This window comes from Astyanax mexicanus, chromosome 20 (genome assembly GCF_023375975.1).
Source record: "Astyanax mexicanus isolate ESR-SI-001 chromosome 20, AstMex3_surface, whole genome shotgun sequence".
In the NCBI taxonomy this organism is placed as follows: domain Eukaryota; kingdom Metazoa; phylum Chordata; class Actinopteri; order Characiformes; family Acestrorhamphidae; genus Astyanax; species Astyanax mexicanus.
The window spans coordinates 39,546,355-39,571,350 of NC_064427.1; the positions used below are offsets into that span (position 1 = coordinate 39,546,355).

Here is a 24,996-nt window from a genome sequence, read left to right on the forward strand (position 1 = left end):
CTCTCAATATATTATTTATTCAATCAAATATTACAGTTGCATGGAAAAAATGTTTGCTTGTTGCTCTATTAACATAAATCCTTTTAATTTGTCATGTTATGAAATCCAAAAACTCCATCAATCAAGAACCAAACTAGTCAAGTGAATAGAAATTTACGGTGGCCGAGAAAGCCCAGCGCAGTGCAAATTGAAAAGCGCTGCAAAAGCACAAAACACATCCATCAAAATTACAACACAGGCGCAGCAAATAGAAAAACGCGCTGCAAAAAGAAAAACGCGCTGCAAATAGAAAAACGCGCTGCAAATAGAACCACAACACAACGGAAGTGAGTCACAACACAACGGAATTTTCCCGGGGGACCTTAAAAGATGCTGTACCAGCTGTATACAAAGGACAATAAGTGGCAAACAAGCTTCTGAAAAGTAAGTTATGTTTATTACCTGTGATTACCACGGTTGTGTGCATATTATTAAAAGTTCTGCTTCACAAAACGCCTTGTTTGCCACTTATTGTCCTTTGTACACATAGTGAAGTCCGAGACGTTACTGAAGACGCAGCTTAGCTGGTACAGTATCTTTTAAGGTCCCCCGGGAAAATTCCGTTGTGTTGTGACTCACTTCCGTTGTGTTGTGGTTCTATTTGCAGCGCGTTTTTCTAGTTGCAGCGCGTTTTTCTATTTGCTGCGCCTGTGTTGTAATTTTGATGGATGTGTTTTGTGCTTTTGCAGCGCTTTTCAATTTGCACTGCGTTGGGCTTTCTCGGCCACCGTAGAAATTACATAAAATACAAGTTATATTAACTTTGATCAAAACGTTTGATACTGAAATAAGGCTTAATAAATATAAAATCAAAAATTAAGAACATGTGACAGATTTAGCATTTCCTCAGATTTAGCAGTTCCTCATCCAACCACTAGTGGGAGCAGCAGCAGCACAAGCCCGCAGTCTTTACTGAGTCAGAGCTACAGCCCAGCCACGGGCTACAGGGCTCAGCTGAGCCAGTCTGGAGCGTTTTTAAAAGTTTTAAGTTCTTCTGTGTATGAAATAAAATAACCCCACTAACCGGATAATACAGCTCTCTACAGTTCATATTTCAGCCCAAGCAGCTAACAGCAGCACTTTTGAGCAGCCGTCACAGTGTCACTGCTCGGATTACATTATAAACAGGTCAGTTAGCGCGCTGCTAACCTCAGGATGTTTATAACTACGGAGTTTAATGGACACACCACGGCTGCAAGGTTAGACTGTTGAAGGCTACTGAAGACTATTAAAGCAGGCAACGCAGCGTAAGCAAAAAAAACTAAAAACACACACACACACCAAAATACAAGTTAAGATAAAATATAAAAACAAACATAATAAAGCATAAATAATTAAATTGAATTGGGGGCCAGATGTATGCTTATTTTGTTAACCCATGAGGGGCCGCATGAAACCTCGTCGCGGGCCGGTACTTTGAGACCCCTGGCCTAAATCAAGTCACTGTTTTTGGACACAAGAATCAGAATAACTTGATTGCTGCTTGATTGTGCTTAATTTGAGTTCAAATTACTTAAAATAAGGTACAAATTCTAAGTAAGAATGATTAAGATAGCATTGTGTGTGTGCTCTTACTGTGATACTGCACTGGAAGAGAGGGAGGGCTCCACGCTGACTGTCACGCTGTCTACTGCTCTCTGGTCCAATCAAGGTAATTTAAAAACCAGGACATTTCCTCACTTTCTGAAAAAAAAAAAAAAACAGGACGCCCGGGACAGGACGTGAAATACGGACATGTCCCGGGAAATACGGACGTTTGGTCACCCTATTCTATGCTGTAGATTGGATGGCATAGTGTGTTCTACAAGGACAACTAGTTAACACCAGAGACTGTAAAAAAGATGGACGCCGTGTCGCTGTTCCCATTCATTCAATGAAAATGAAGCCAAAATCTTCCTCCATGTTGGCGATCCTGAAACCCGTGTCTGCGCAGTAGAGACCAGAGGAGGGAGAAAGACTGTGGAGAGCAGCCTACTCATTTAAATAACCCCGCCTCTGAGGGCTGCCTCGAGGTCACAGGCTGCAGAGCGGAGCGGGCGGTCTGTTATTGGTCCCGCCCATAACCAGCCAGGGTATGCCACCTTAAATAACAGTAGATCATCAGTATTTACAGGACATTTAAGGCAACTGCAGCTTAAATAAGAGATATATGAGGGAGAGAAAGCACACAACATCAAAAAATATATATTAAATGTTCATTTATTTGGCTGAACACTTTTAAGTGTTCTTTAAATGAAAATCTATACACATCATTCAGGACCCTCCCAGCAAAAATGTATGGAAAAAATTACAGTACACCTGGGCAAAATCGTGACATAATAAAAATATCAGATTAATACACAGTTTGACACAAAGCGTGGTATTCTTGGTCACTATGATGCAAACTGTGCCGCTGTCTGCCAGCTGTGGGGATGGCATGGGTGTTCTATGATCCACTGCATGTGCATGCACAAGCCAACTGCAGCAAAGGCTACTGGGTTTTTTTGGGGGACTCCAGTTTCCAGGCACCAGTGATGTAACGTAGTCTAATGAAGACTAGATCTCGACCCATCTGTAGCCAGCTCCAAAACGGCACCAGCTTTGACCCTAAAAAGAGCAATAAACAAGTTTTAATAAGGATTATAGGGCATTCAGCTAAACAACATAATGAAAACAAAAAATAAAACAGAAAAATGCTATAAATTAAATATCAAATGACATAAAATGCAAAACATTTACTAATATACAGTGATGCTTGAAATCTTGTGAACCTTTCAGAATGTTCTATACTTCTGCATAAATAAGAATAGGCAAAAATATTAAACTTTGTTATTTACAGGGGTTAGGGGTTCTGGTGGAAACAGGAGAGTTGAGGTGCACATTGAATTCTGCGTGATTTGATCAGCCGTGGTTTTATGTTTTTTGGATACAATCCGGGTTAGCACCCGAACATCCCTTTCAGATAGCTTCCTCTTACAGCGTCCACAGTTAATCCTGTTGGATGTGGTTGGTCCTTCTTGGTGGTATGCTGACATTACCCTGGATACCGTGACTCTTGCTGTCTTGGTCACAGATGCTCCAGCAAGACGTGCACCAACAATTTGTCCTCTTTTGAACTCTGGTATGTCTCCCATAATGTTGTGTGCATTGCAATATTTAGAGCAGAACTGTGCTCTTACCCTGCTAATTGAACCTTCACACTCTGCTCTTACTGGTGCAATGTGCAATTAATTGTGCTCCAATTTGGCTTGCCTTCATTGATGAAACAATGAATTTTGAATAACATCTAAATGTCAGGACATCTGTTTATGTACTGAATCTCAGGAGTAGATGGGTCATGCAGCAAGACAATGACCCTAAGCAAACAAGTTGTTCTGCCAAAGAATGTTTCAAGAAGAATATTGGGGGGGTTAACTGAATGCAAAGGTTAATAAGCTTGCCACTCACAAATATGTAATATTGGATCATTTTCCTCAATAAATAAATTACCAAGTATAATATTTTGTCTCATTTTGTTTACCTGGGTTCTCTTTACCTACTTTCAGGATTTGTATGAAAATCTGATGATGCTTAAGGTCATATTTATACAGAAATATAACATTTTGTATTTTCACAATCTTTCAAGCAACACTGTATCTACAGTATCTAAGGAAGCACAATACATAATACTTGTACTGAATTACATAAAATTACTTTAAGTAAAAGTAACTGTTTAATCTCTAACCTTCAATCTCTGTCCAGTTGACCGCCACTTCAGCTATAGGTATTTGTAAGCACTGAGCTACGTACAGGAGCTCCACATCAAACGCCCTGAGAAAGTGAAAGAGAAGAGAAAGTGAGTAAAATATTTCAATGAGCTTTTAAATGTCTCAAGGATGATCAGGTAATGGAAGGTTTCAAATCCTGATAGTCCATTTCAGTCAGAGACTGTAAAAAAGATGGACGCCGTGTCTCTGTCTCCATTCATTCAATGAAAATGAAGCTAAAATCTTCCTCCATGTTGGCGATCCTGAAACCCGAGTCTGCGCAGTAGAGACCAGAGGCGAGAGAAAGAGTGTGGAGAGACCGCCTACTCATTTAAATAACCCCGCCCCTGGGGGCTGCCTCCACAGAGCTATACACAGTCTATGGTCCCGCACATACAGTCATTGGTCCCACCCCAGCTAGGTGTAACCCCGCCCTTGTACAATAACCACACCTTTTTTTAAATAGAGCTGAATAACGTTTATAAAAACGAATTCTGTGGGGATATAAAAATTTAACAATATAAGCAGAGGGTACACTAGCTGCTGCATTTAAATAATGGAGGTAGAATTACAGTATATTAGAAAAAAAAGGTTATAAAGGCAAAGGTTATAAAGCCATTTCTAAATGGCTCATCCAAGAGGTCACAAAAGACCCCACAACAACATCCAAAGACTCGCAGTCCCTAACTGCCTTAGTTAAGGTCAGCACTATGACTCCACTATAAGAAAGAGACTTGGCGAATGATGAAAACCACTGCTGAGCAAAAGGAATACAAGTCTTGTCTTAATTTTACCAGGAAACATTGCGATGATCCCCAAGACTTTTGGTAAAACATTCTGGAGTGATGGGACAAAAGCAGATGTAATGGGACACACACCTTCCAAAAACATCTAGCGTGAAAGTAACACTGCATTTCAGAAAAAGATCATCATCCAGTAAAATACAGTAAAATATGGTGGTCATAGGGCGCCGAGTGGTCCAGAGGTCTAAAGCGCTGCCACTATGAGCAGGAGGTCGCAGGTTTGAACCCCCGCTCATGCAGCTTTACCATCAAGCTGCCGGCGCTCAGAGGGAGCACAATTGGCCCTGCTCCCTCCGGGTGGGTAGATGGCGCTCTCTCCCCATCACGCTTAAAGGTGGCGCCGAACGCTAGCTGCTGAGGCAATGATTCATCAGCAGCAGCTTGAAAAAAGGGGTGACTGACTTCACACGTGTCGGAGGAGGCGTGTGCTCCATCCTCCAAGGGTTGCAGGTACCACCGGTGATGGGGACGCACAAAGGGGTGGGACAATTGGATAACAATTGGATAATTTGGAGAAAATGGGGAAAAATAGGAAATAAAATTATAAAAAAATAATATGGTGGTCATCAGTTCATGACCTCAAGCTGAAACGAACTTGGGTTCTGCAGCGGACAATGATCCAAAAAACACAGCAGCAAGTCCACCTCTGATTGGCTGAAGAAAAACTAAATGAAGACTAAAAAATAGGATAAAAAATTCATACCTGAAGTGAAACAAGAATAGTGGACCAAAGTTCATCCAAAGCTCAGTGAAAGACACACTGCAAGTTACTGCAAAAGCTTGATAGCAGTTGTTGCTGCTAAGGATGCTAGGGGCAATCACTTTTTCTCACAAGGCCATGTAGGTTTGAATTTTGTCTCCCATAATAATAAAAACCTTCATTTAAAAAGTGCATTTTGTATTTACTTGTGTTGTCTTTGACTATTATTTCAATTTGTTTGATGATCTGAAACATGTAAGAGACAAACGAAAAAAAAATAAGAAACCTTGCAGGGTGCAAACACTTTTTCACACCACTGTATATCACAGTTTATCACCACTGTATATAACAGTTTCTTCCCCACGGCCATCAGACTCTTGAACACACCTAAGGAATGACCCTGCCTTCAGACTCTAAACACACCTCAGGTATAACCCTGGGATCAGACTCTTGAACACAACTCAGGAATAACCCTGCACTTTACTTCAACATGTTTACATTGCAGCCGTCACTTTACTGTTAATCTTTTTTTAATATATATAGTTAATGTCCATAACTGCATTATTTCGCACTTGCACTTTTTTTATACATTTCTTTGCTTAAGTAACTTTTTTTTTTTTTTGTCTTTGACAATTAGTTTAATATTTATAACCTTATTGTATTTTTTTTTGCACTTTTTCTATCTTCTATTTGGCATTCTTGGCGAAGAGCAAAGAAAGAATTTCATTGTACACTGAAACCCGTTTCTGTACTGTACATATGACAATAAACTCTTTGAATCTCTTTGAATAATACCAAAATTCTACCTTTATTGTGTTAAAGTTCACTGTCAGAACTACCGCTGAGTTGTTCTGAATTCCTCTTTGTGGCTTTTAGCACTTAAGACCAAGGCCATTAAAAAACATTCCAAACAAACCCCAAAACTTACAAAAAACACATTCCTCTACTTTACCAAATTTAAGAAAACTAGATCTGCATTTTCCACCCTCAAAAAAATGTCTAGAGAAAAAATCTCCTTCTGTCAAAGGCTTTAAATGTGAACCTCTTAAAATCATGCAGCATGTTTTTTTTTTTACAAGGTAGATTTTTCCAATAGCATGTGTCTTAAAAGAAAATCACTATAATGTAATGTGATGGACAGAGGTGGAAAAAGTGCAGAAAAATTGTAATTAAGAAAAAGTACCTTTACTTTGATAAAATTCTACTCAAGCAAAAGTACCCATCTAAAAATCTACTCGAGTAAAAGTAAAAAGTACTCAATTTAAAATGTACTTTGAGTAAAAGTTACATAGTTACTTTTAATTATTTGATGTTAAATTGTTTTTAATGAACTATTATTCCACATAATAATTTGGATCTTTCAGGCAGTATTTGTTCAGATCACCCATAAAACATTTTCAAGAACAAGTGGTATAGGTTTCTATCATCCATTTTTTTCTTTACCGTTAAAACGTTATGGTCATATATGTGACTATAAACTATATTTTTTATAGTTTTACAGTTCATTATTATATTTTAACTAGCAATTGCTGTGCTTTAAGTGATATTTAAATGTTTTTTTTTTTTTTAACATTTAATCAGATTTAATCAGATGTTTAATGATAAAAATACTCACCACCACATGCTTTCTCAGGTTTGATGTGGAAGTTTTGAAAGCTGCAGCTCTGTCCGGCGGGGCACATTTTGTATTGCATGAGGACGTTACTGCCTCGTCATTCCACACACGAGCATATATATATTTTTTAATTCAGACAATTGTTTTTTTCCCAGCATTTTATTTTTTACTCAGTAACGGGGAGTTTTGCAATGTAGCGAAGTAAATTACTTGTGTCAAAATGTACTTGAGTAAAAGTAAAATTACCTATTTTAAAAACTACTTAAATTAATTACAAATTACTCATAAAATCTACTCAATTACAGTAACTTGAGTAAATGTAATTCATTACTTTCCACCTCTGGTGATGAGATTACTCCCATCATAAAAGACTACTTACCAGCGCTCCACATGCAGACTGCTGAAGGTCCTCAGAGCAGCTTCACGAGTAAAGAGCTTAAACCCACACTGTGTGTCCTTGATCCCCTTCACACAGAAGAACCACACCAGGAAGTGGAACCCATACATCAGAACTGTTCGGAAGAAGGAGCGCTGTCATGTGAAAAGAAATGAAAAATAATTATAAACTGCACCAAGTGAAATCCTTTCTGAGGTGATATTATTGAGTAATAAGGTTATTTATGCTCACTAGACATGAGGGCAACAGAACTAAGTTTTCAGTACCTGAGCAACCGATTCTTGTTCCAGGTGAGCCCTGGAGCCACAGGCGATAGCCATGTTCTCCTGTACAGACACATGAGAAGAGCAATCAATCAATCAATCAATCAACCTTTATTATCAATGAGGGTGACCCTCATTTACAATGTTGCTGAGCCTTAATAACATCAAAGGGATTGAACGCATTTAATAATTATTTAGAAATAATAAGAAATAAAATAGTAAAAAAAAAAAGAAGTACTCATTTTAAATCAGCATTTAATAAAAATATATATGTAAAACAGAAAATTCTAAAATACCATAAAAAACACAAAACAAATTTGACACAAAAAAAGTTAAAAATATATAAATATATAAAATATAAAATAAGTAAATAGATAATAGTAAAAGTGAAGTAAAATGTTAAAAATGATAAGTAATTAAATGGATAATAGAATTAAGAACAAGAATGAAAAATGAACATTAAAATGATTAATTAAACATTAAAAGTATTAACAAATAAACAACATAAAAAGATATAACTAATAAAAAAGTCATTTAAAACAGCTTCTTGATGGTGATTAGAAACTAAAAGTTAAAAAATAATTCAGTGATCACAGTGAGCTGAGCTTCAGTGATTCCTATAGTGAATAATTCCAGCTCACTAGTGCTCTCTCTCTCTCTGTAGCTAAACGCAGATTTTCACCATTCACTACATGAGAGTTGATCCAGCCATGAAATCCTGGATATTTACATTCTCTCCTCCTATTTCTTTCTATCTATTTATCTATATGAATGACTGATCTGACTAAGTTATTATGCCTTAGCGGTGACATCATGCAGTTCAAAGGTCAGGGGTTTCTCATGATCTCATCAGCATCTTTTCTTTCAGTTTAAAAAGTGTTTTATTTTTTATTTTTTCAAATAAAACTGATAAACTGAAAACAGCAACATGGTGTTTACTGCTGCATGCCTGTAACACAGCCACTTTACACTACTGAGAAACGCATTACCCTACTGTATATTTAAGTGCTGAAGAAATAATCCCCACCGGCTTTGGGCTGATGTTTTCTAATCCAGCCTCCACCTTCTCAAGATCTTCAAATTTTGTGGCACCATCAGCATCCGCCATCAGAATGAGACGGCCACGAGAGCTCAGCGTGCCCTGAGGAGAGAACACTGTTAAAAACCAGCACAAAATAACAGCACAGAATAACAGATCACCTTCTCAATGAGGAAAGTAATAATCCAAAATCAAAATGACAAGCACAAATGAAACACCACTGCCTTCCTTACATCACTACAATATTACATGCATCTCAGCAGAGGAAAATATAGGGAAGTCCTAAAGCACAATCTTATTTAGTCTGTAAGTGAACCAGTTTTTCAGCAAGACAATTACCACAGTCCACAATCCAGTACAGAATTTTGTCTGTTCATGTCCAGTCTGACAGAGCAGTTTCAGAAAAAAAGAAAGGTGTAAATTGCAGTGTCCAGACGCTGAGTGGTCCAGCGGTCTAAAGCGCTGCCACTATGAGCGGGAAGGTTGCAGATTCGAATCTCCGCTCATGCAGCTTTACCATCAAGCTGCCGGCGCTCAGAGGGAGCACAATTGGCCCTGCTCCCTCCGGGTGGGTACAGTAGATGGCGCTCTCTCCCCACATCACTGCTAGGGTGATGTCTGCAGCACAGGGCGTCTGTGAGCTGATGTATCAGAACCGAGTCGCTGCGCTTTCCTCCGAGTGTTAGCGCTGTGATGCTACTCGGTAATGCTACAGCATCAGCAGCAGCTCGAAAAGAAGCGGTGGCTGACTTCACATGTATCAGAGGAAGCATGTGCTAGTCTTCACCCTCCTGGTGTGTTGGGGCATTACTAGGGATAGGGGGAGTCCTAATGAGTGGGTTGGGTAATTGGCTGTGTAAATTGGGGAGAAAATGGAAAAAAATCAGAAAAAAAAAAAATCCTAGTAGTTTTCAAATGATTCTCCATCCAATCCTGACATTATACAAAAATTAGTAAAAGAACAGAAAACCTGTAGACAGGTCTGTGATGTACAATAGAAAAAATAACAGAAGTAGAAGTTGAAGTAGAAACACACTGAAACTGATCTTATGGAATAAATACTACCAGGCTGAAAAACACATGTATGTTTATAACTTGAATATATGTGATTGTAAGTCCTTCATGAGCACAATATAACATCCATTACTCCATTACTCATCATTACATCACTCACCATCCGCACAGCACCTCCTTTACCACGGTTCTTCTGTAGCGTCAGTACCCGCACTTTGTCTGCTCCGTACTTCTTTGTGTACCCTAAGGCAACCTATAAAATAATATCATCACACTGTATGGTAAATGATTCATCCACAGCAGGCATCAACCGCAGTAGTTCTACAAATGGAAGCTGCCAAACGAACATCTGCTCAGAATAATGATGTTTTATAATAAATTTGTTCCTTCTTCTGTCAAGCTACCATATTGTGTGACAGCCAAAAAACATACATATACCCTTAAAACTAAATATACATTAAATGTTATGAAACTATTAGGTTATTGGGTCATATCTGACTGATCTATAGGTGAACAGTCACCCGTGCACCGTGCAGCTTGATTTAGGGTGTGCCAGTGTGTATTTGCTATCATATTGAGGGTAAAAGTACACCTTGTTGTACACACTTTCGTATTTTAACGGCGTTGCCAAATTTCTGATGGTTGACTGTTATCAGGGTTCAAATCAGTCAGGGATGCACCTGTGTTTTCCATTGCCAAGATAATAAAATGCCAGTAATTTACCTGAACACACCTCACTTCCAGACCACAACGTCTATTGACATAGACACATTTGTAATCATCTTTGCTTTTCAAACAACACAGGCACAAGGTGTGTTGACAGGGTGTAAGATAGCAATGAGCATTGTGACACACCTTGCACAGGGTGTAAGATAGGGCTCTTGTGTTCTATTGTGCTGGTAGAGCTTTAAATGAGAGACTTGAGGCACTTCACATGGTTATAACACCCCCTAGTGGTTTAACGTGTAATAGCATAACCTTTGAAATCTTGGCCCACATATGCCTGTAGGTTGTTAATCTTGATGTTTTAATTTACATGGTCTTTGTGATGTGATTGTTTTTGTAGTTTGATAAACTAAACAAGCTGTAAAATGTATAATATCTAAGCTAACTGTTTTAGCATCTATGCTAGTGTGTTTACATGGATGTAACTAACTCTGTTAATGTATATTGGTAATTTAGAAACTGATATTGTCCCTTGTTTGTTTCAGGAAATAAGAAATAAGAGAAAGCAGAAAATAAAGACTTTGAGATTGAAGCCTTTCTTCTGTATGCTGTCTGTCTAACTGGATAGCTCCAGCCAGTTCTACGTTCAGTTGGGACAGAACATCTATATTTTTGCAATATGCTTAATTATGCTACTTATAAGGTATGATGAAGTTGGGATGTCGTGTAAGACATAAATAAAATCGGAATACTATGATTTTCATAGCTCATGCTCAACAGTCCGGGGTCTCCGCTGTCATATTTTGCATATTTCTGCCTATTTTGCGCCACACCTTTTTAATGGGAGAGAGATTTAAACTGCAGGCAGGTCAGTCTAGTATCTGCACTCTTTTACTACAAAGCCACACTGTTTTAAAACGTGCAGAATGTCGCTTGGCATTGTCTTGCTGAAAGAAGCAGGACATCCCTGAAAAAGACATTACGTGGACTGCAGCATATTTTGCTCCAAAACTTGTATTTAGCTTTTAGCATTAATGGAGCTTCACAGATGTGAAGGTTACTAATGCCATGGGCTTTAAGACACCCATCATACCATCAGAGATGCTGCTTTTAAACTTTAAAAACTGCGATGAGAACAAACTGGAAAGTCCTTTTCCTCTTTGGCCCGGAGGACATGACGTCCATGATTTGAAATGTGGACTCTTTTCCACATTGCTTCAGTCCATCTCAGATAAGCTAGGGCTCAGAGAAGCTGGCGGCGTTTCTTGGGCTGCGTCCAGAAACCCCAAAAGTGTCTCCTTTTTCCCACCGATCCTCCTCTCCTCTCCTCCGTGACCCTGAAACTGATTTCGTGACGCCATCTTGCCACCTGTCTGAATACCGTAGGAGACGAAAGAAGCCGCTTGAAATTCGCCTCGAATAGGCTTCCAACGGAGGTTACATCAGTGCATCCTACTCCGGAAGACTTTTAGAGATTTTCGAATGACATCACTGCATCCATGCCCACAGAGCACGCGGAATGGAGAAGGCAACGCACAAATATACGTCATATGCATATTAATTAACTAGGTTTCTTATCTAATTAAACAGGCAGAAAAGCAGTGATATAATGTTTAGTTTAGGTAAGCTGTATGTTCAGTAAAACTATATTAATGACCCTATATGTAACATGTTGTTGTACATATACACATCATTTCAACATGTATGAAAAATATATTTCTTATTATATTTATTATTTATTAATTAGTTTCATTCAATTAAATCACATTTCACTATTAAAATAATTTAATATTTACATTTGCAACCTTCATCAATAGCAAATCAGGCTGTACTTTGAAGCTTAATATGCTTGTTAAGATCTCTAGAATTTGTAGTTGTGTTTATTGATTTCTCGTTTTTATTTTTGTATGCGGAAGCTGTGATTGGCTGGGCAGTATCCGGCATGTGCTGAAAGTGAGCGTTGTGATTGGCTCAGCTCAACGGTAGTCAACATCCTATCTTAAAAGGATCAGCTGTCCCATTTCCCCAATTACAGCTCCTTCCCTCCATTCCTCCTCCTCCTCTCCTCTCCTCTCCTCTCCTCGATACCTCGCCCTTCTTCTGGGGTAGGAGAGGAGGAGTAGGAAAGGAGGAGTAGGAAAGGAGGAGTAGGAAAGGAGGAGTAGCAAAAGTTTCTGGACGCAGCCTTGGTGTTGTTGATATCCGGCTTTTGCTTTGCGTGGCAGGGTTTTACCTGAAGATGGAGGACGAACTGCGTTCACTGACAATGATTTTTCTGAAGTGTTCCTGAGCCCATTTGGTAATATTTGGTAAAATACCTTACATGAAGATGTGGGGTTTTAATGCAGTGCCACCTGAGGGGTCAAAGGTCACGGGAATTTAGTATTGCTTTTCCAGATTGGACTGAAGATGATGAAATTCCTAAATTGCTTGCAATTGCACATTAAGAAATGTTAATCTTAAACTGTAGATCACGCAGTTTTTCTCAAAGTGGTGAACCTCACCTCTTCCTTGCTTTTAGACGACTGAGCCGTTCAGGGATGCTCCCTTTATAGCCAATCAATTTATACCCACCACACTCACCTGTAACCTGTTTTCAGTTAACCTGTTCACCTATGGAATGTTCCAAACAGGAGTTTTTTAAACATTCCTTAACTTTCCGTGTTTTATCGCCCCTGTCCCAACTTCTTTGGAATGAGTTTCAGCATCATATTCAAAATGATTGAATATTTGCAAAAACAATAGTTTTATTCATTTAAACAATAAATATCTGTATTTAAACGAATATAGGTTGAAAAGGATTTGTAAATCATTGTATTCTGTTTTTTTATTTATGTTTTGCACAACATCCCAACTTCATGGGAATTGGGGTAGTAAAAACAACTCTGTTTCATTTGCCTGGATTTATGTAAATGACATTTTTTAAACGACTAGTATCCTAATAGACAGATATTATTGTGTGAATAAGGGGGAAGAAAAATTGTCATACCTCAGTAGTTTTGTCTTTGCTGCCATCATCAACTATTACGACTTCATAGGTGAATGATGAACTCTTCTTCTGCAAAGACAGTTTTAATAAATCAGATTAATGCAATTCCTATACTGATCACCAATCCAGAAATCTAAAAAAACTGTTTATTAATATAACTGATTAGCTAGACTTTATTCTAAATCTCTCTGAGTAATGCTGCCACCACACATTGCAGTTATCCCATGTTTTTTGTCATATAGAAATGTAAGCTGATTTATTTATAATTATATCATAGCAATAATCTCACATTTGTATTATTGTTTTGTATTATTGCAATAGCAGCTATTCTTCCTGAGGTCCAACTAACATCTCATACATAAATATAAATCACAAGTCATAGTTAAATGCACAAAACAAATAAAAAAAAGTTCTATACTAATAAATAAATTTTACAACACAATAAGCAATCAAAACAAAAAGAAAGTACAACATATATTTGTATACTAGGTGTACACAAATTCATATACAATACATACACAAAATAATGATAGTAGGATTAAGAAACTTTTTAAGAAAATAACTGGTATGACTGATAATTACTATATTAAATACATCCCTTATAGTTCACATTCTGCATGTGAACAGATTTAAATGTTAGAATTAAATGTCCAAAATAATAAGTGCATAAAAAGTCTAATTAAAAATAATAAAATAAAAATAAAAGTCATAAGTCATCATGCACACCTACCTGTCTTTTCTCTAAATACTGCATGGCTTCTTCCATCATAACAGGTACTGGGGAAAAAACAATGAAATTAAACCTTTTAACACCACCTTCACATATAAACTAAGACTAAATGTGTCATCTTAAATCAGGATTCTTTACCAGAAAAGTCATAAGAGGCCATTAGTTTTTTTTAATATGTTAAGGTAAAAAAAAGTAGTAAGAGATAATGATACGAAATAAAAATACTAGGGGTGTCACGATTCTCTAAATCCTTGATTCGATTTTATTTCCGATTTGAAGGTCACGATTCAATTCGATTCTCGATTTTCTTTTTTTTTACAGCAGAGAGGTCTATGCCAGTTTTAGATTAGTCTATGGTCAGTCATTGGTTTGATTCATCAGATTTACAATATCTTATTTCAAAAGTTGGGCTTGATATAAGTGATGCAAAGTGATACAAGTGATCTGTAATACACCACATTAGGCACTAATGGTCAAATTTAAATAATTTAATTAAGATATATATGTAATGCCACCTAGTGGCTTTTTTTGGTAGCAGCAGTGTGCACTATTAAAACAGCAATGTGCAACATAACAAAATAAATAATAAAAAAATACAGAAACAGTCATGTACAAAATAATAGAACAATTAGAGCCTTAACAAACTGAACTCTATCCTACTATAACAGTTACACATGAAAAATAAGACTTTAAGACTTTTTCGGTCCCTGAGAATGAGAAGTTTTTTTCTTTAATAAAGATATATTACTAACTTTATCTGAGAGAAAGATGCTCCTTAAGGTACCAAAACTATTAACATATTTGAGGCTAGACAAAACAACTGTTATTTTTATATTTTCTTTAAGTTTTTCTTTAAGGAGATGAGAATGTCCACATTCTCTGGAGAAAGAGCTGCTCTTTGAGCTACAGTGTGCTACACCGTTTGTGGGAGGGATCGTTGATCCTCTTTTTGACTTCGATGTGCGAGACCATGACATAATTTCGATCGATTTCAATGAAATATTGAAATCGTGACACCCCTAAAAAAATACAGATAAGAAAGATATAGTAATAAACAGCTTACATCTGGACTCCTCGTTGTAGGACGGCACTACTACAGACAGCTCTCTTGAATGGGGGTCAAACAGACTAGGGAATGGCTCCTTGTTTCCTGAAGCTGTCAGAAAATATTTCTCCTGCTCTGCACGCGTCTGGTCCACCATGCTGGCTGTAACGTGGGCAATTACAATAACCTAAAGAAGAGGAGACAAATGAGATAGCTGAACCCAGCAGACACACTTCAGCAGAGCTTCAGCAAAGTATTACAAGATCTATATTAAGCTGCAGGGCTGGAGTTGAATAAAACTCCCCTAATAATAACCAGAAATGGGTGGAGTAGCCAGCGTATTGTTCCTTCAGTAATATAATGACAGGTGTTGAGTTCCCAACAGAACTGCAGTTAAAACAGCTTCATGAAAAATAAGTATACCATGGTTTCTTCTGAAATCTAGGGTAGTTAAATCTGAGATGACCCTGCTTTTGCTGGAATAACTGTCTCTAAACTCCAGATAATGCTTTTCATTTGATTTTAAGAAACCGCAGAAAAGATTTTATTTAGTCACAAAAGCATCATTAAATACAGTATGTATTTAATTTAATTACCCCACCTCATTTCACTCTTTTGCACATCTGTGTCAGCAAGGGTGGCAGCCTAAAGCAGCTGCATATATTTACTAGAAAGGGCGTCTCAAACATTTGGACATACAGATCCCTGTGTACAGCTCCCAAATCTTCTGGATTAATACAAAAGCCACTGTCTGACGAATTCCTGGAGGATTATAAAGGATTTCACCAAACCAAGACGCTGCCAGTAGTAGAAAACATGAAAACCAGGAACAGCCAGTTCTGAGGCGGCTTCTTCCCCCAGGCCATCAGGCTGCTGAACAGCCTGTAATAAAGTGTACCAGTCCACAGCCTATCACAGCTCATCTCACCTCTCTCACTGCTGCTCACCACAGACTCACTCTACACCCTGCACTTTACCTACAGTCCCACCAATACTTCTCCATCATCCAGAATACATACATCTGGAAATTTTTATCATGTTTTACTACACCCAGTAAATTTTTCACCAGAGTAATTGCATCAGCAGAGGCAGATTTTGCTATTGAAGTGCAAACAAGACTTTTTCACACTCTGTAATGAATGGATAGTTCGGTCTGTATTCTTTAAGTTCGATATGATTATAGTGGATACGATAAGAAGAAATATATCAATATATTGTCTAGCTTTACACTAAAAATAGAGGATCCTTCATCAATACAGTAAGGTGAGATTCATTCTCCTGAGATACAGCTCTGGCAAAAATTAAGAGAGCACTCCAGTTTCTGAATCAATTTCTCTGATTTTGCTATTTATAGGTTTATGTTTGAGTAAAATGAACATTGTTGTTTTATTCTATAAACTACAGACAACATTTCTCCCAAATTCCAAATAAAAATATTCTCATTTAGAGCACTTATTTACAGAAAATGAGAAATGACTGAAAAAACAAAAAAAAGATGCAGAACTTTCAGACCTCAAATAATGCAAAGAAAACAAGTTCATATTCATAAAGTTTTAAGAGTTCAGATTTTTTTTTTTTTTGTGGAAAACCCCTAGTTTCTTATAACAGTTTTCATGCATCTTGGCATCATGTTCTCATCCTCCACCAGTCTTACACACTGCTTTTGGATAACTTTATGCTGCTTTACTCCTGGTGCAAAATTCAAACAAGCAGTTCAGTTTGGTGGTTTGATGGTTTGTGATCATCCATCTTCCTCTTGATTATATTCCAGAGGAATATATTTCAATTTGTTAATATTAAAGAAAATCAATTCTAAGTGGTCTCTTAATTTTTTCCTGAGGTTATATCAGTCTAAATTGACTAAAAACAACAACTTTACAACGGGGATTGAGAAAAAACATAACTTTAATTGTAGAAAGATTTGTTTAGATCAGGACATTGACTAAATATAAATAAATATCTCAGCCAGAGTAAAAAATAGAGATCAGTGATCCAGGCAGAGGAGCTCCAGGCCCTCAGATTCTGTAAAATTTTGACAGAAACACCAAAACATTAAACTCACCAGGAGTAAGAGGAGCAGGAGCAGAGCTGCAGCGACCTGGAGGATCTGACACACACACTGATCCATCATCATCACCATCATCCTCTTCCTCTCACAGCCCAGAGACACCCCGCAACTACAGCCCGCTCATAGGGGGGAGTGAACAGGAGTTATAACCGGTATTAAAACGCCATGGCTGAAGTTCTTCCACCTCACAGTGAAACAGCACTGCGGAAATGACCCGCCGCTGCTCCACATCATCATTACAGCACACCGCCACAGCTGCTGCACCCCGAGCATGCGCACTTCACACCGCCATGATACAGGAGAAATCACCCCCCACCGATAGAGGGAGCCCGCGAGCGAGTCCTCAATGACTGGGAGTGAGTGAAGCTAAAAGGATAAAAACTAGCTGTATCTGTGTATCAGTGTCTAAAACTTGTTTAAAAATTATAACAATGTAATTCTCATAAAGAAATTTAAACTTAACTGTATAATAATAATTATTATTATTATTATTATTATTATTTTTACAGCAATTACTGTAGAAGTGTTCTTTAAGCACCACACTTATGTAACGTTAGACGTCCTAAAGTATGCATCATTTCTTTGTACTTAAAAGTAGTTTATTCTAATTTTACAACTCAAGTTCTGAAAGTAAATGTATTATATGTTATGCAGCTATTTATTACAGAAAGCAGTGAAAAGGTTTATTATCATATTGTAGGCAGTAGGGGTGGGCAATATTATATCATATACAATATATCGTGACACAGAAATATCATGATATTAAAAATGCATATCGTGATAATAGGGCTGTTCTGTCTTAAAAGTAGTCTATTATTTACTGTGAAGCTTTAGGTGTATTTATTGTATAATTGTTTTAGTTTGCAGTTTATATGCATGCACTAAATATTCTGCAATATTTTTGCTGCATTATATTATTTTATGCTATATTATTTATTTTGCCACATTATGATTATACTGTTATACTATTATACTATATTCCTGAAATGAATTAATTATTTTAGTTTTCCTATATCGCCAAGTATATCGTTATCGCAAAAATACCCTGAAATATCGTGATATTATTTTAGAGCCATATCACCCACCCCTAGTAGGCAGAAAGCACGAGGAAGCAGAGTAAAAGGCAGAACCGGAGCATCGAAGTCTTCTGATATGAAGATGACACTGCCATCTCCTCTTGTCGTTTATCACTGTCTCTTTGCTGTGAAGATGCTTGAAGTTAAGGAAGAAGACACCGCAGACACTGCCTTACGTGTAATAGACAATATCAACAATATCTTCAAGGCGGTCCAAGGCTAGGCCAGCCCTGAAGAGAGAAGTTGTTCAATTCTGATGTTCCTGCTCTCTCTTCTCCCCAGTTTTGGGGACCTGCTTAAATAGGGTATTATAGTATACATCTGTAAACACTGTAAACATGCTCTAGACATACACAGCCATAGGAGGAGTCTACCTAGAAGAATGGTCACATACTTTAGTGAAGAGAAATAAAGAGAATATATATATATATAAGCTGAAAATGTAGAGGTAACGCAGTTGAACACAATAGACAGTGACACCAAGTTGATAAAGTGCATAAAGTGAGGATAACTGAAAAAGCAAATAGACAGTTGTATAATTACTTTAGCAGTGCAAAAGATACGTAAACAGTAGATGAGTGAACTAGTGAATAAACAAGTTCTGCAAAATAGGGTAGAACTATGAAAATAGTTTAAATGGTTTTGTGTTAAGGAAATGAGAAACGTGAACAGTATTAAAAGAAAAACACTGATAAACTCTGATAAATTCTGATTTTGCTCAGCTGCTCCATATGAACACATTAATTTTGGAATCACTCTAGAGGGCCCTGTGGAAGAGACTCTGAAGTGGCCCCTCTCCTCTCTACAGGCTCTCTGATTACAGCACACGCCTCCAGACCGGCCCCGGTCCGGGGGAGGATTCTCAGCGCGCCCCCTGCTGGACTGGAAGACCCGCGTCCCCTTCTTCTGACGTCATCCGCCCTCTTCACGTGGTGTTTTCCTCAGCATCATGGCGGCGGGGTTCAAGTAAGTGGAGCGGACTGGAACTTACAGTTATATCAGCAGCAGCGGCGTGCTTTATTTATATAGTTATATCAGCAGAGTGCTGAATTTCTGTTAATATTACAGCTTAGGCTAAATATATAGAGAGTATATCTGGAGTATCACAGCTGACTGATCTCTCTTAATGTTGTACACGAGCTAATCTGTCCCTGTACTTGTTATTGTACTGCTCTTTTACTAAATAAACCAGATAGTGTTAATTATAAAACTGTCTAAATAAATTTAATGTGTTTTATCAGAACTGCAGAGCCTCTGGAGTATCACAGGAGCTTCTTGGTAAGTTTAACTACTTTATTTACTTCAGTACATCTACATGTACTCTACAAGACATGATCCAGTGTAGACACGTCCAGTTTTCTTTTTAAATCAGAGGTTATTAATAAAGATCTGTCCACAGTTTGCTGTACTAAACCGACTCTACTCTACTAAAAAAGGCCTGAGGTTGCAGTAAACAGGAACATAGCTGTGAGGAATTGATTGCATTCAGACATAACAATGTGCAGCATGTGAGACGTTTCAGGAACAGATTCGTTCACATTACAGTCAATATATCTCAGCCTCCCCCAGACTAAACTTCAGTTTGTTCTGGCCAAATCGTTATGCCTTAAGTGGTGTACATCACTATGATCACCCTGACCTAGGATGATGACTGGTCTTAACTTTTTTGAGGAGACTGCTCTAATCTTAAAACAGATGCCATATATCTCCTATACCATTTATATCTCAGATAGCCCATACAATACTGATTTAAATGTTTACTTTTCATTCAGAGAAGAGGTCTTGTCAGACCATAAAGTTTTAACCATGGTTCCATATGAGTCACTCAGAAGAATTAACCAAATATCATAAAATAAAACTGGAAAACATAGTGATCATGTTAGATATTGATTAAGATAAAATACTGATTTTATCAGTACTTTACTTTTGGAGATGTGGTGTATTTCGCTGTAGATTCACACAGTCCTGCTTCTCTTCATATAGAAAGAAAACTGCAGGCCAGATGGCAGAGAACTGGGAGAGTTCAGACCCACAACGTTAAATATAGGTAAGCTGTTGCGCATTGTTATAAATGTATGACTTGTATTCTGTTTTGGTGTATAAAGTGGATTGCAAAAGTATTCATACCCCTTGAACTTTTTTACATTTCACCGTAAAACTACACACTTTTTTTTATTAAGATTTTAAATGATAGACTGAAGAGAGACTATAAAGGAGATTCACCTTCCAGCAAGACAATGACCCCAAACATACAGCCAGAGCTACAGTGGAATTATTTAAATCAAAGAATATTCATGTGTTAGAATGGCCCAGTCAAAGTCCTGACCTAAATACTGCTGTTCACAAACGCTTTTCATCCAACCTGACTGATCTTCAGCTGTTTTACAAAGAAAAATGGGTAAAAATCTCAGTCTCTAGATGTGCAAAGCTCAAAGCTGGTCAAGACATGCCCAAAAGAAAGGTGGTGGCTCCACTAAGTATTGATAGGGGGGGCTGAATACTTGCATGTCACTTTTTTGCAGATGTCTTTTTGATTAAAATTTTAAAAACTATGTATTAATTTTATTACACTTCAGTTATTTGCTACTGTGTGGTTCAATCACTTAAAACCTCAATAATATACATTTATGTGTGAAAAGGTTGTGATGAATGTAAGATCTTAACTTTACATCCTGAAAATCCTTTATATGCAGGTTCGATTGGAACAGCTGATGGTTCAGCAATGGTGAAAATTGGAAACACTACAGTGATCTGTGGCATAAAAGCAGTAAGCAGCATCCCGCACTCCCTCAAATACTCACATATTGATCACAAATAAACATAACAAACACTTCAAAACTTCATGTTTTAAAACAGGAACTAGCCGCGCCGCCCTCAGATGCTCCTGATAAAGGATATATTGGTATGTTTGAGTGAGTTGTTATAATAATTATTAAAGGCAATCGTCTGTGAGGGTAACTGAAGTCTGACTGGCTCTTTCGTGTCTCAGTTCCGAATGTAGACCTGCCTCCACTCTGCTCGTCCAGATTTCGGCCGGGGCCACCAGGAGAGCAGGCGCAGGCCGCCAGCCAGTTCATCGCTGACGTCATTGATGGGTGAGATGAGTTTCTTTGTGTCAGTGACTCTAATTGGGACTTTGTGGTCAGATTCTTAAAGCTTTGTGAAGGTTAAAAACTATACTAATGGTTTTATGACACCATTTTCTCCCCAATTTACGCGGCCAATTACCCAACCCACTCATTAGGACTCCCCCCTATCACTAGTGATGACCCAACACACCAGGAGGGTGAAGACTAACACATGCTTCCTCTGATACATGTGAAGTCAGACACCGCTTCTTTTCGAGCTGCTGCTGATGATGTAGCATTAACGAGCAGCATCACAGCGCTAACACTCGGAGGAAAGCACAGCGACTCGGATCTGATACATCAGCTCACAGACGCCCTGTGCTGCAGACATCACCCTAGGAGTGATGTGGGGAGAGAGCGCCATCTACTGTACTGTACCCACCCGGAGGGAGCAGGGCCAATTGTGCTCCCTCTCAGCGCCGGCAGCTTGATGGTAAAGCTGCATGAGTGGGGGTTCGAACCCACGACCTCCCGCTCATAGTGGCAGCGCTTTAGACCGCTGGACCACTTGGCACCCCTTCCCAGTGAGTTTTGGAGAAAGTTTTTGGATGCAAAACACTAAAACTTAAAGGGAAGGTGGAACATCAGCAGTGAAGTCATTACCAATTAACACAGAGGTTCACTTACTTTTTCTAGCCTGCACAGTGGATGTTTACTCTGTGTGCTAAGGCTACGTTCACATTATAAGCCACACTGCTGAAATCAGATTTTCTGCTCAGACTGAATTTGGCTCTTTTGACAGTTCACATTCACTGTAAATGTAAGTGATCTGTATCTGTGTGTAATGTGAACGAATCTGTTCCTGAAACACTGTCTCACATGCTGCACATTAATACCTGTATTAACGCCTCCTTCTTCACCAACAACAAAAACCCTCATATTAGAGAGACGAGAGGCTTGTAGCTTTATAAAGGGTTATAAATGGATGGGTTAGCAGCTCATATGTGGAGCATCTTTTACTGGAGTGGAGAGTAAACAGCTGCTCTGAAGTTCATGCTCAGGTCCAGGAGGTGAGAAAAAAAAGGCCAGGCTTTGGTTTGCTTTTGCTGTTTTTTTGCAGCTATAGCTGAACAGCTGCACCAAGAGATATGCAGTGTGGGTACGAGAGAGAAGCACGTCGCACAGCATAAAAGCAAAAAGACGCATAAATTCTGGTTTGATCGTTCACATTTATGTCAAATGTCCATGGATCGATACGTATCTGATTTAGGACCAAATATGAAAGTGACTTAAATCTGATTTGAAACTATTGGATTTGAGACGTTCTTCAAGATGCATTGTACCTTTTTAAAAATGCCATAACTTTTAAGAAACTGAACAGTAGCTCTTGCCACAGCTGATGTCAAAGCCATAACTGTATATATACAGTAATTTTGGATTTAAAATGAGAGAATGTCATTTGAAAGTGTGGTTACTGAAGATAATTGAAGTTTTCTCTGGTTACAGCTCTAAAATAATAAAGAAGGAAGATCTTTGCATTGAGAAGTCAAAGGTAAGAGATTACAATTCTACTAAATTACGTATAAAAATATTAGTGAATTTAGTTAAACAAATTTCATACTTGATTGTCAAGAAGTAAATAAAAGCGGTCTGTGTATTTCAGCTGTGCTGGGTCCTGTACTGTGATATCATGTGTTTGGACTATGATGGAAATGTACTGGATGCGTGCATCATAACTTTACTGGCAGCATTAAAGAACAGTAAGAATTGCGTTTGTGTCTCTTCTTTGTCTCTCTTTCCATTATTTCTATTACATCAGTGTGATTAATCGCTATTTTTACCTACTTTACAGCCCAAATTCCTAAAGTCACAATTAACAAAGAAACAGACTTGGCTGAGGTTGATATTGAGCACAAGAGGCATCTACAGATCAATAAGCACCCTGTTTCCTCCTCATTTGCAGTATTTGACGAGTAAGTTCGTTTTTTTTTTTTTTTATTCATGTATTTTAAGAGTGGTAATTTTATTGAAGGTTGTATTCTCTGTGCCAAAACTCATGAACTAGCAGTATGTATACTGATTGTGAAGTGTTAGCTCAGGAGTTGACTTCCGCAGAATACAGTAAAGTTATGGGACGTCTGCTGAACTGCACTGCAGCTAACCCTGATTTTAACCATCACTGTGTGAGTGAAGTCTGAGCAGCACTGAGACACATGCGTCTTCTCTTTGTGCAGTACGGTGATCATAGTGGACCCGACAGCAGAGGAGGAAAGCCTGGCTACATCAGTAATAACTGCAGTGGTGGATGAAGACGATCAGCTTTGTGCTTTTCACAAACCAGGTAAGAAGTACACTTTGCTGGACTGTGTTGATCAATGTCTTAAACAGATTTTGTATCATATTTAATATGTATTAAAGATACACAGGGGGCCAGTTTTCCAAACAGGGATTAAGTGTAGTCCTGGACTACACAGCATTTTAAATGTAGAAAATTTAAGCTAAATTAAATAAATAAAAGAATAAATAGTCCAGGATTAGGCCTAATCCCTGTTAAACTGACCCACAGCATGTTAAAATTAGTATTTCTTGGCATGACACAAGGGGTGAAACGATTACTTGAGTGAATCGAGGAACTCGATTAAAAAAAAAAGATCGATTAATTTTCTGTGCCTCGAGGAATCGTTTAATTAATTTTAAAACTCAAAGCACGGAATTTAGCGAGGACTTTTAATGTGAAAAAGCGCTTAGCGTTACATCACCCAGGCACAGGAAGTGGAGAAGGCGGAGGATTTTGGAGTGAAGAGAGAGAGCAGGTAAATTTAACTTATAACAAATCAATAACCATCCATCAGTGTAGCTTAATAACATAACGACAGCACTGTGTAGTATTATAAATACTTCTCGATTTAATACAGACTTTATGTAATCAGTAAACACAGCGCTGTGTAGTATTATAAATACTGTCTTGTGTTTGTGTGGTTAGTTTATTACAACGGAGACAAGTTCTCGATTTAATACAGACTTTATGTAATCAGTGTAAACAGCGCTGTGGAGTTTATAAATAAATACATGTTAAAGTAAGGCATAAGGAATACACAGCCATGAACTTACTGTATTATTGTTATTTACTATTAGTTATGTCAATTAATTAGATCTGAGTAGTGTAAAATGTAAATAAACGCAGTTATTCCACAGGTCTTGAAGTATTTCTGTAAAACATCCCCTGTCCACTGACTTTGTGGGAAAAGAATGCAGCGAGCTTATCCAATCCATGTTTATGCCTCTATTATTGATTTATTCCCTATATTTCATACTTACAAGAAATTTAAGTATTAAAAGTTAGTTGAAATAATGTAAATTAATTTATAAAAAAAAAAAAATAGTTTTTTAGGCAAGCAAATATATTTTATCTGATTACTCGATTAATCGAATCGATTTTTCAGTAGAGTACTCGATTACTAAAATAATCGATAGCTGCAGCCCTACATGACACCACTTTTTGTTTATTTATTTCTCCCTCTCTCAGGAGGCAGCTCCTTATCAGCAGAGAAGCTTCAGGACTGCATAACCCGCTCTGTGACACGGCACCGAGAGGTTGGCAAACTCATCGACAAAGTCCTCGAGAGCACAAAGGCATCAAAATAAATGCAAGCAGACGTGTTTTATCTAAAAGTTGTATTTTTCACTGTCAATATATATTTTCTTTTTTTTATCACAATAAAACTGCTGACAAAGACCATTTACAAAACTTCTGCCTCA

The 24,996-nt window shown here is 37.9% G+C and overlaps 2 protein-coding genes across 2 annotated transcripts; one reads left to right on the top strand and one right to left on the bottom strand.

The window, feature by feature from the left end:
* Nucleotides 1-2,222: 2,222 nt before the first annotated feature.
* alg5 (ALG5 dolichyl-phosphate beta-glucosyltransferase) lies at nucleotides 2,223-17,320 on the bottom strand. Its single transcript, XM_022681483.2, has 10 exons — nucleotides 17,088-17,320; nucleotides 15,044-15,212; nucleotides 13,981-14,027; nucleotides 13,251-13,319; nucleotides 9,756-9,848; nucleotides 8,570-8,683; nucleotides 7,546-7,605; nucleotides 7,262-7,413; nucleotides 3,743-3,828; nucleotides 2,223-2,625 (listed from the first exon to the last, which is right to left on the bottom strand). Exons 1-10 carry the CDS (start codon nucleotides 17,166-17,168, stop codon nucleotides 2,510-2,512), a joined length of 987 nt encoding a protein of 328 aa, XP_022537204.2. The 5' UTR covers nucleotides 17,169-17,320; the 3' UTR covers nucleotides 2,223-2,509.
* Nucleotides 17,321-19,048: 1,728 nt separating this feature from the next.
* On the top strand, nucleotides 19,049-24,985 carry exosc8 (exosome component 8). The gene is made up of 11 exons (XM_007229763.3): nucleotides 19,049-19,135; nucleotides 19,411-19,447; nucleotides 20,153-20,216; nucleotides 20,863-20,936; nucleotides 21,026-21,071; nucleotides 21,159-21,264; nucleotides 22,744-22,789; nucleotides 22,901-22,997; nucleotides 23,090-23,210; nucleotides 23,472-23,578; nucleotides 24,764-24,985. The coding sequence occupies exons 1-11, from the start codon at nucleotides 19,119-19,121 to the stop codon at nucleotides 24,880-24,882; spliced, it is 834 nt and encodes a 277-aa protein (XP_007229825.3). The 5' UTR covers nucleotides 19,049-19,118; the 3' UTR covers nucleotides 24,883-24,985.
* The last annotated feature ends 11 nt before the right edge of the window (nucleotides 24,986-24,996 follow it).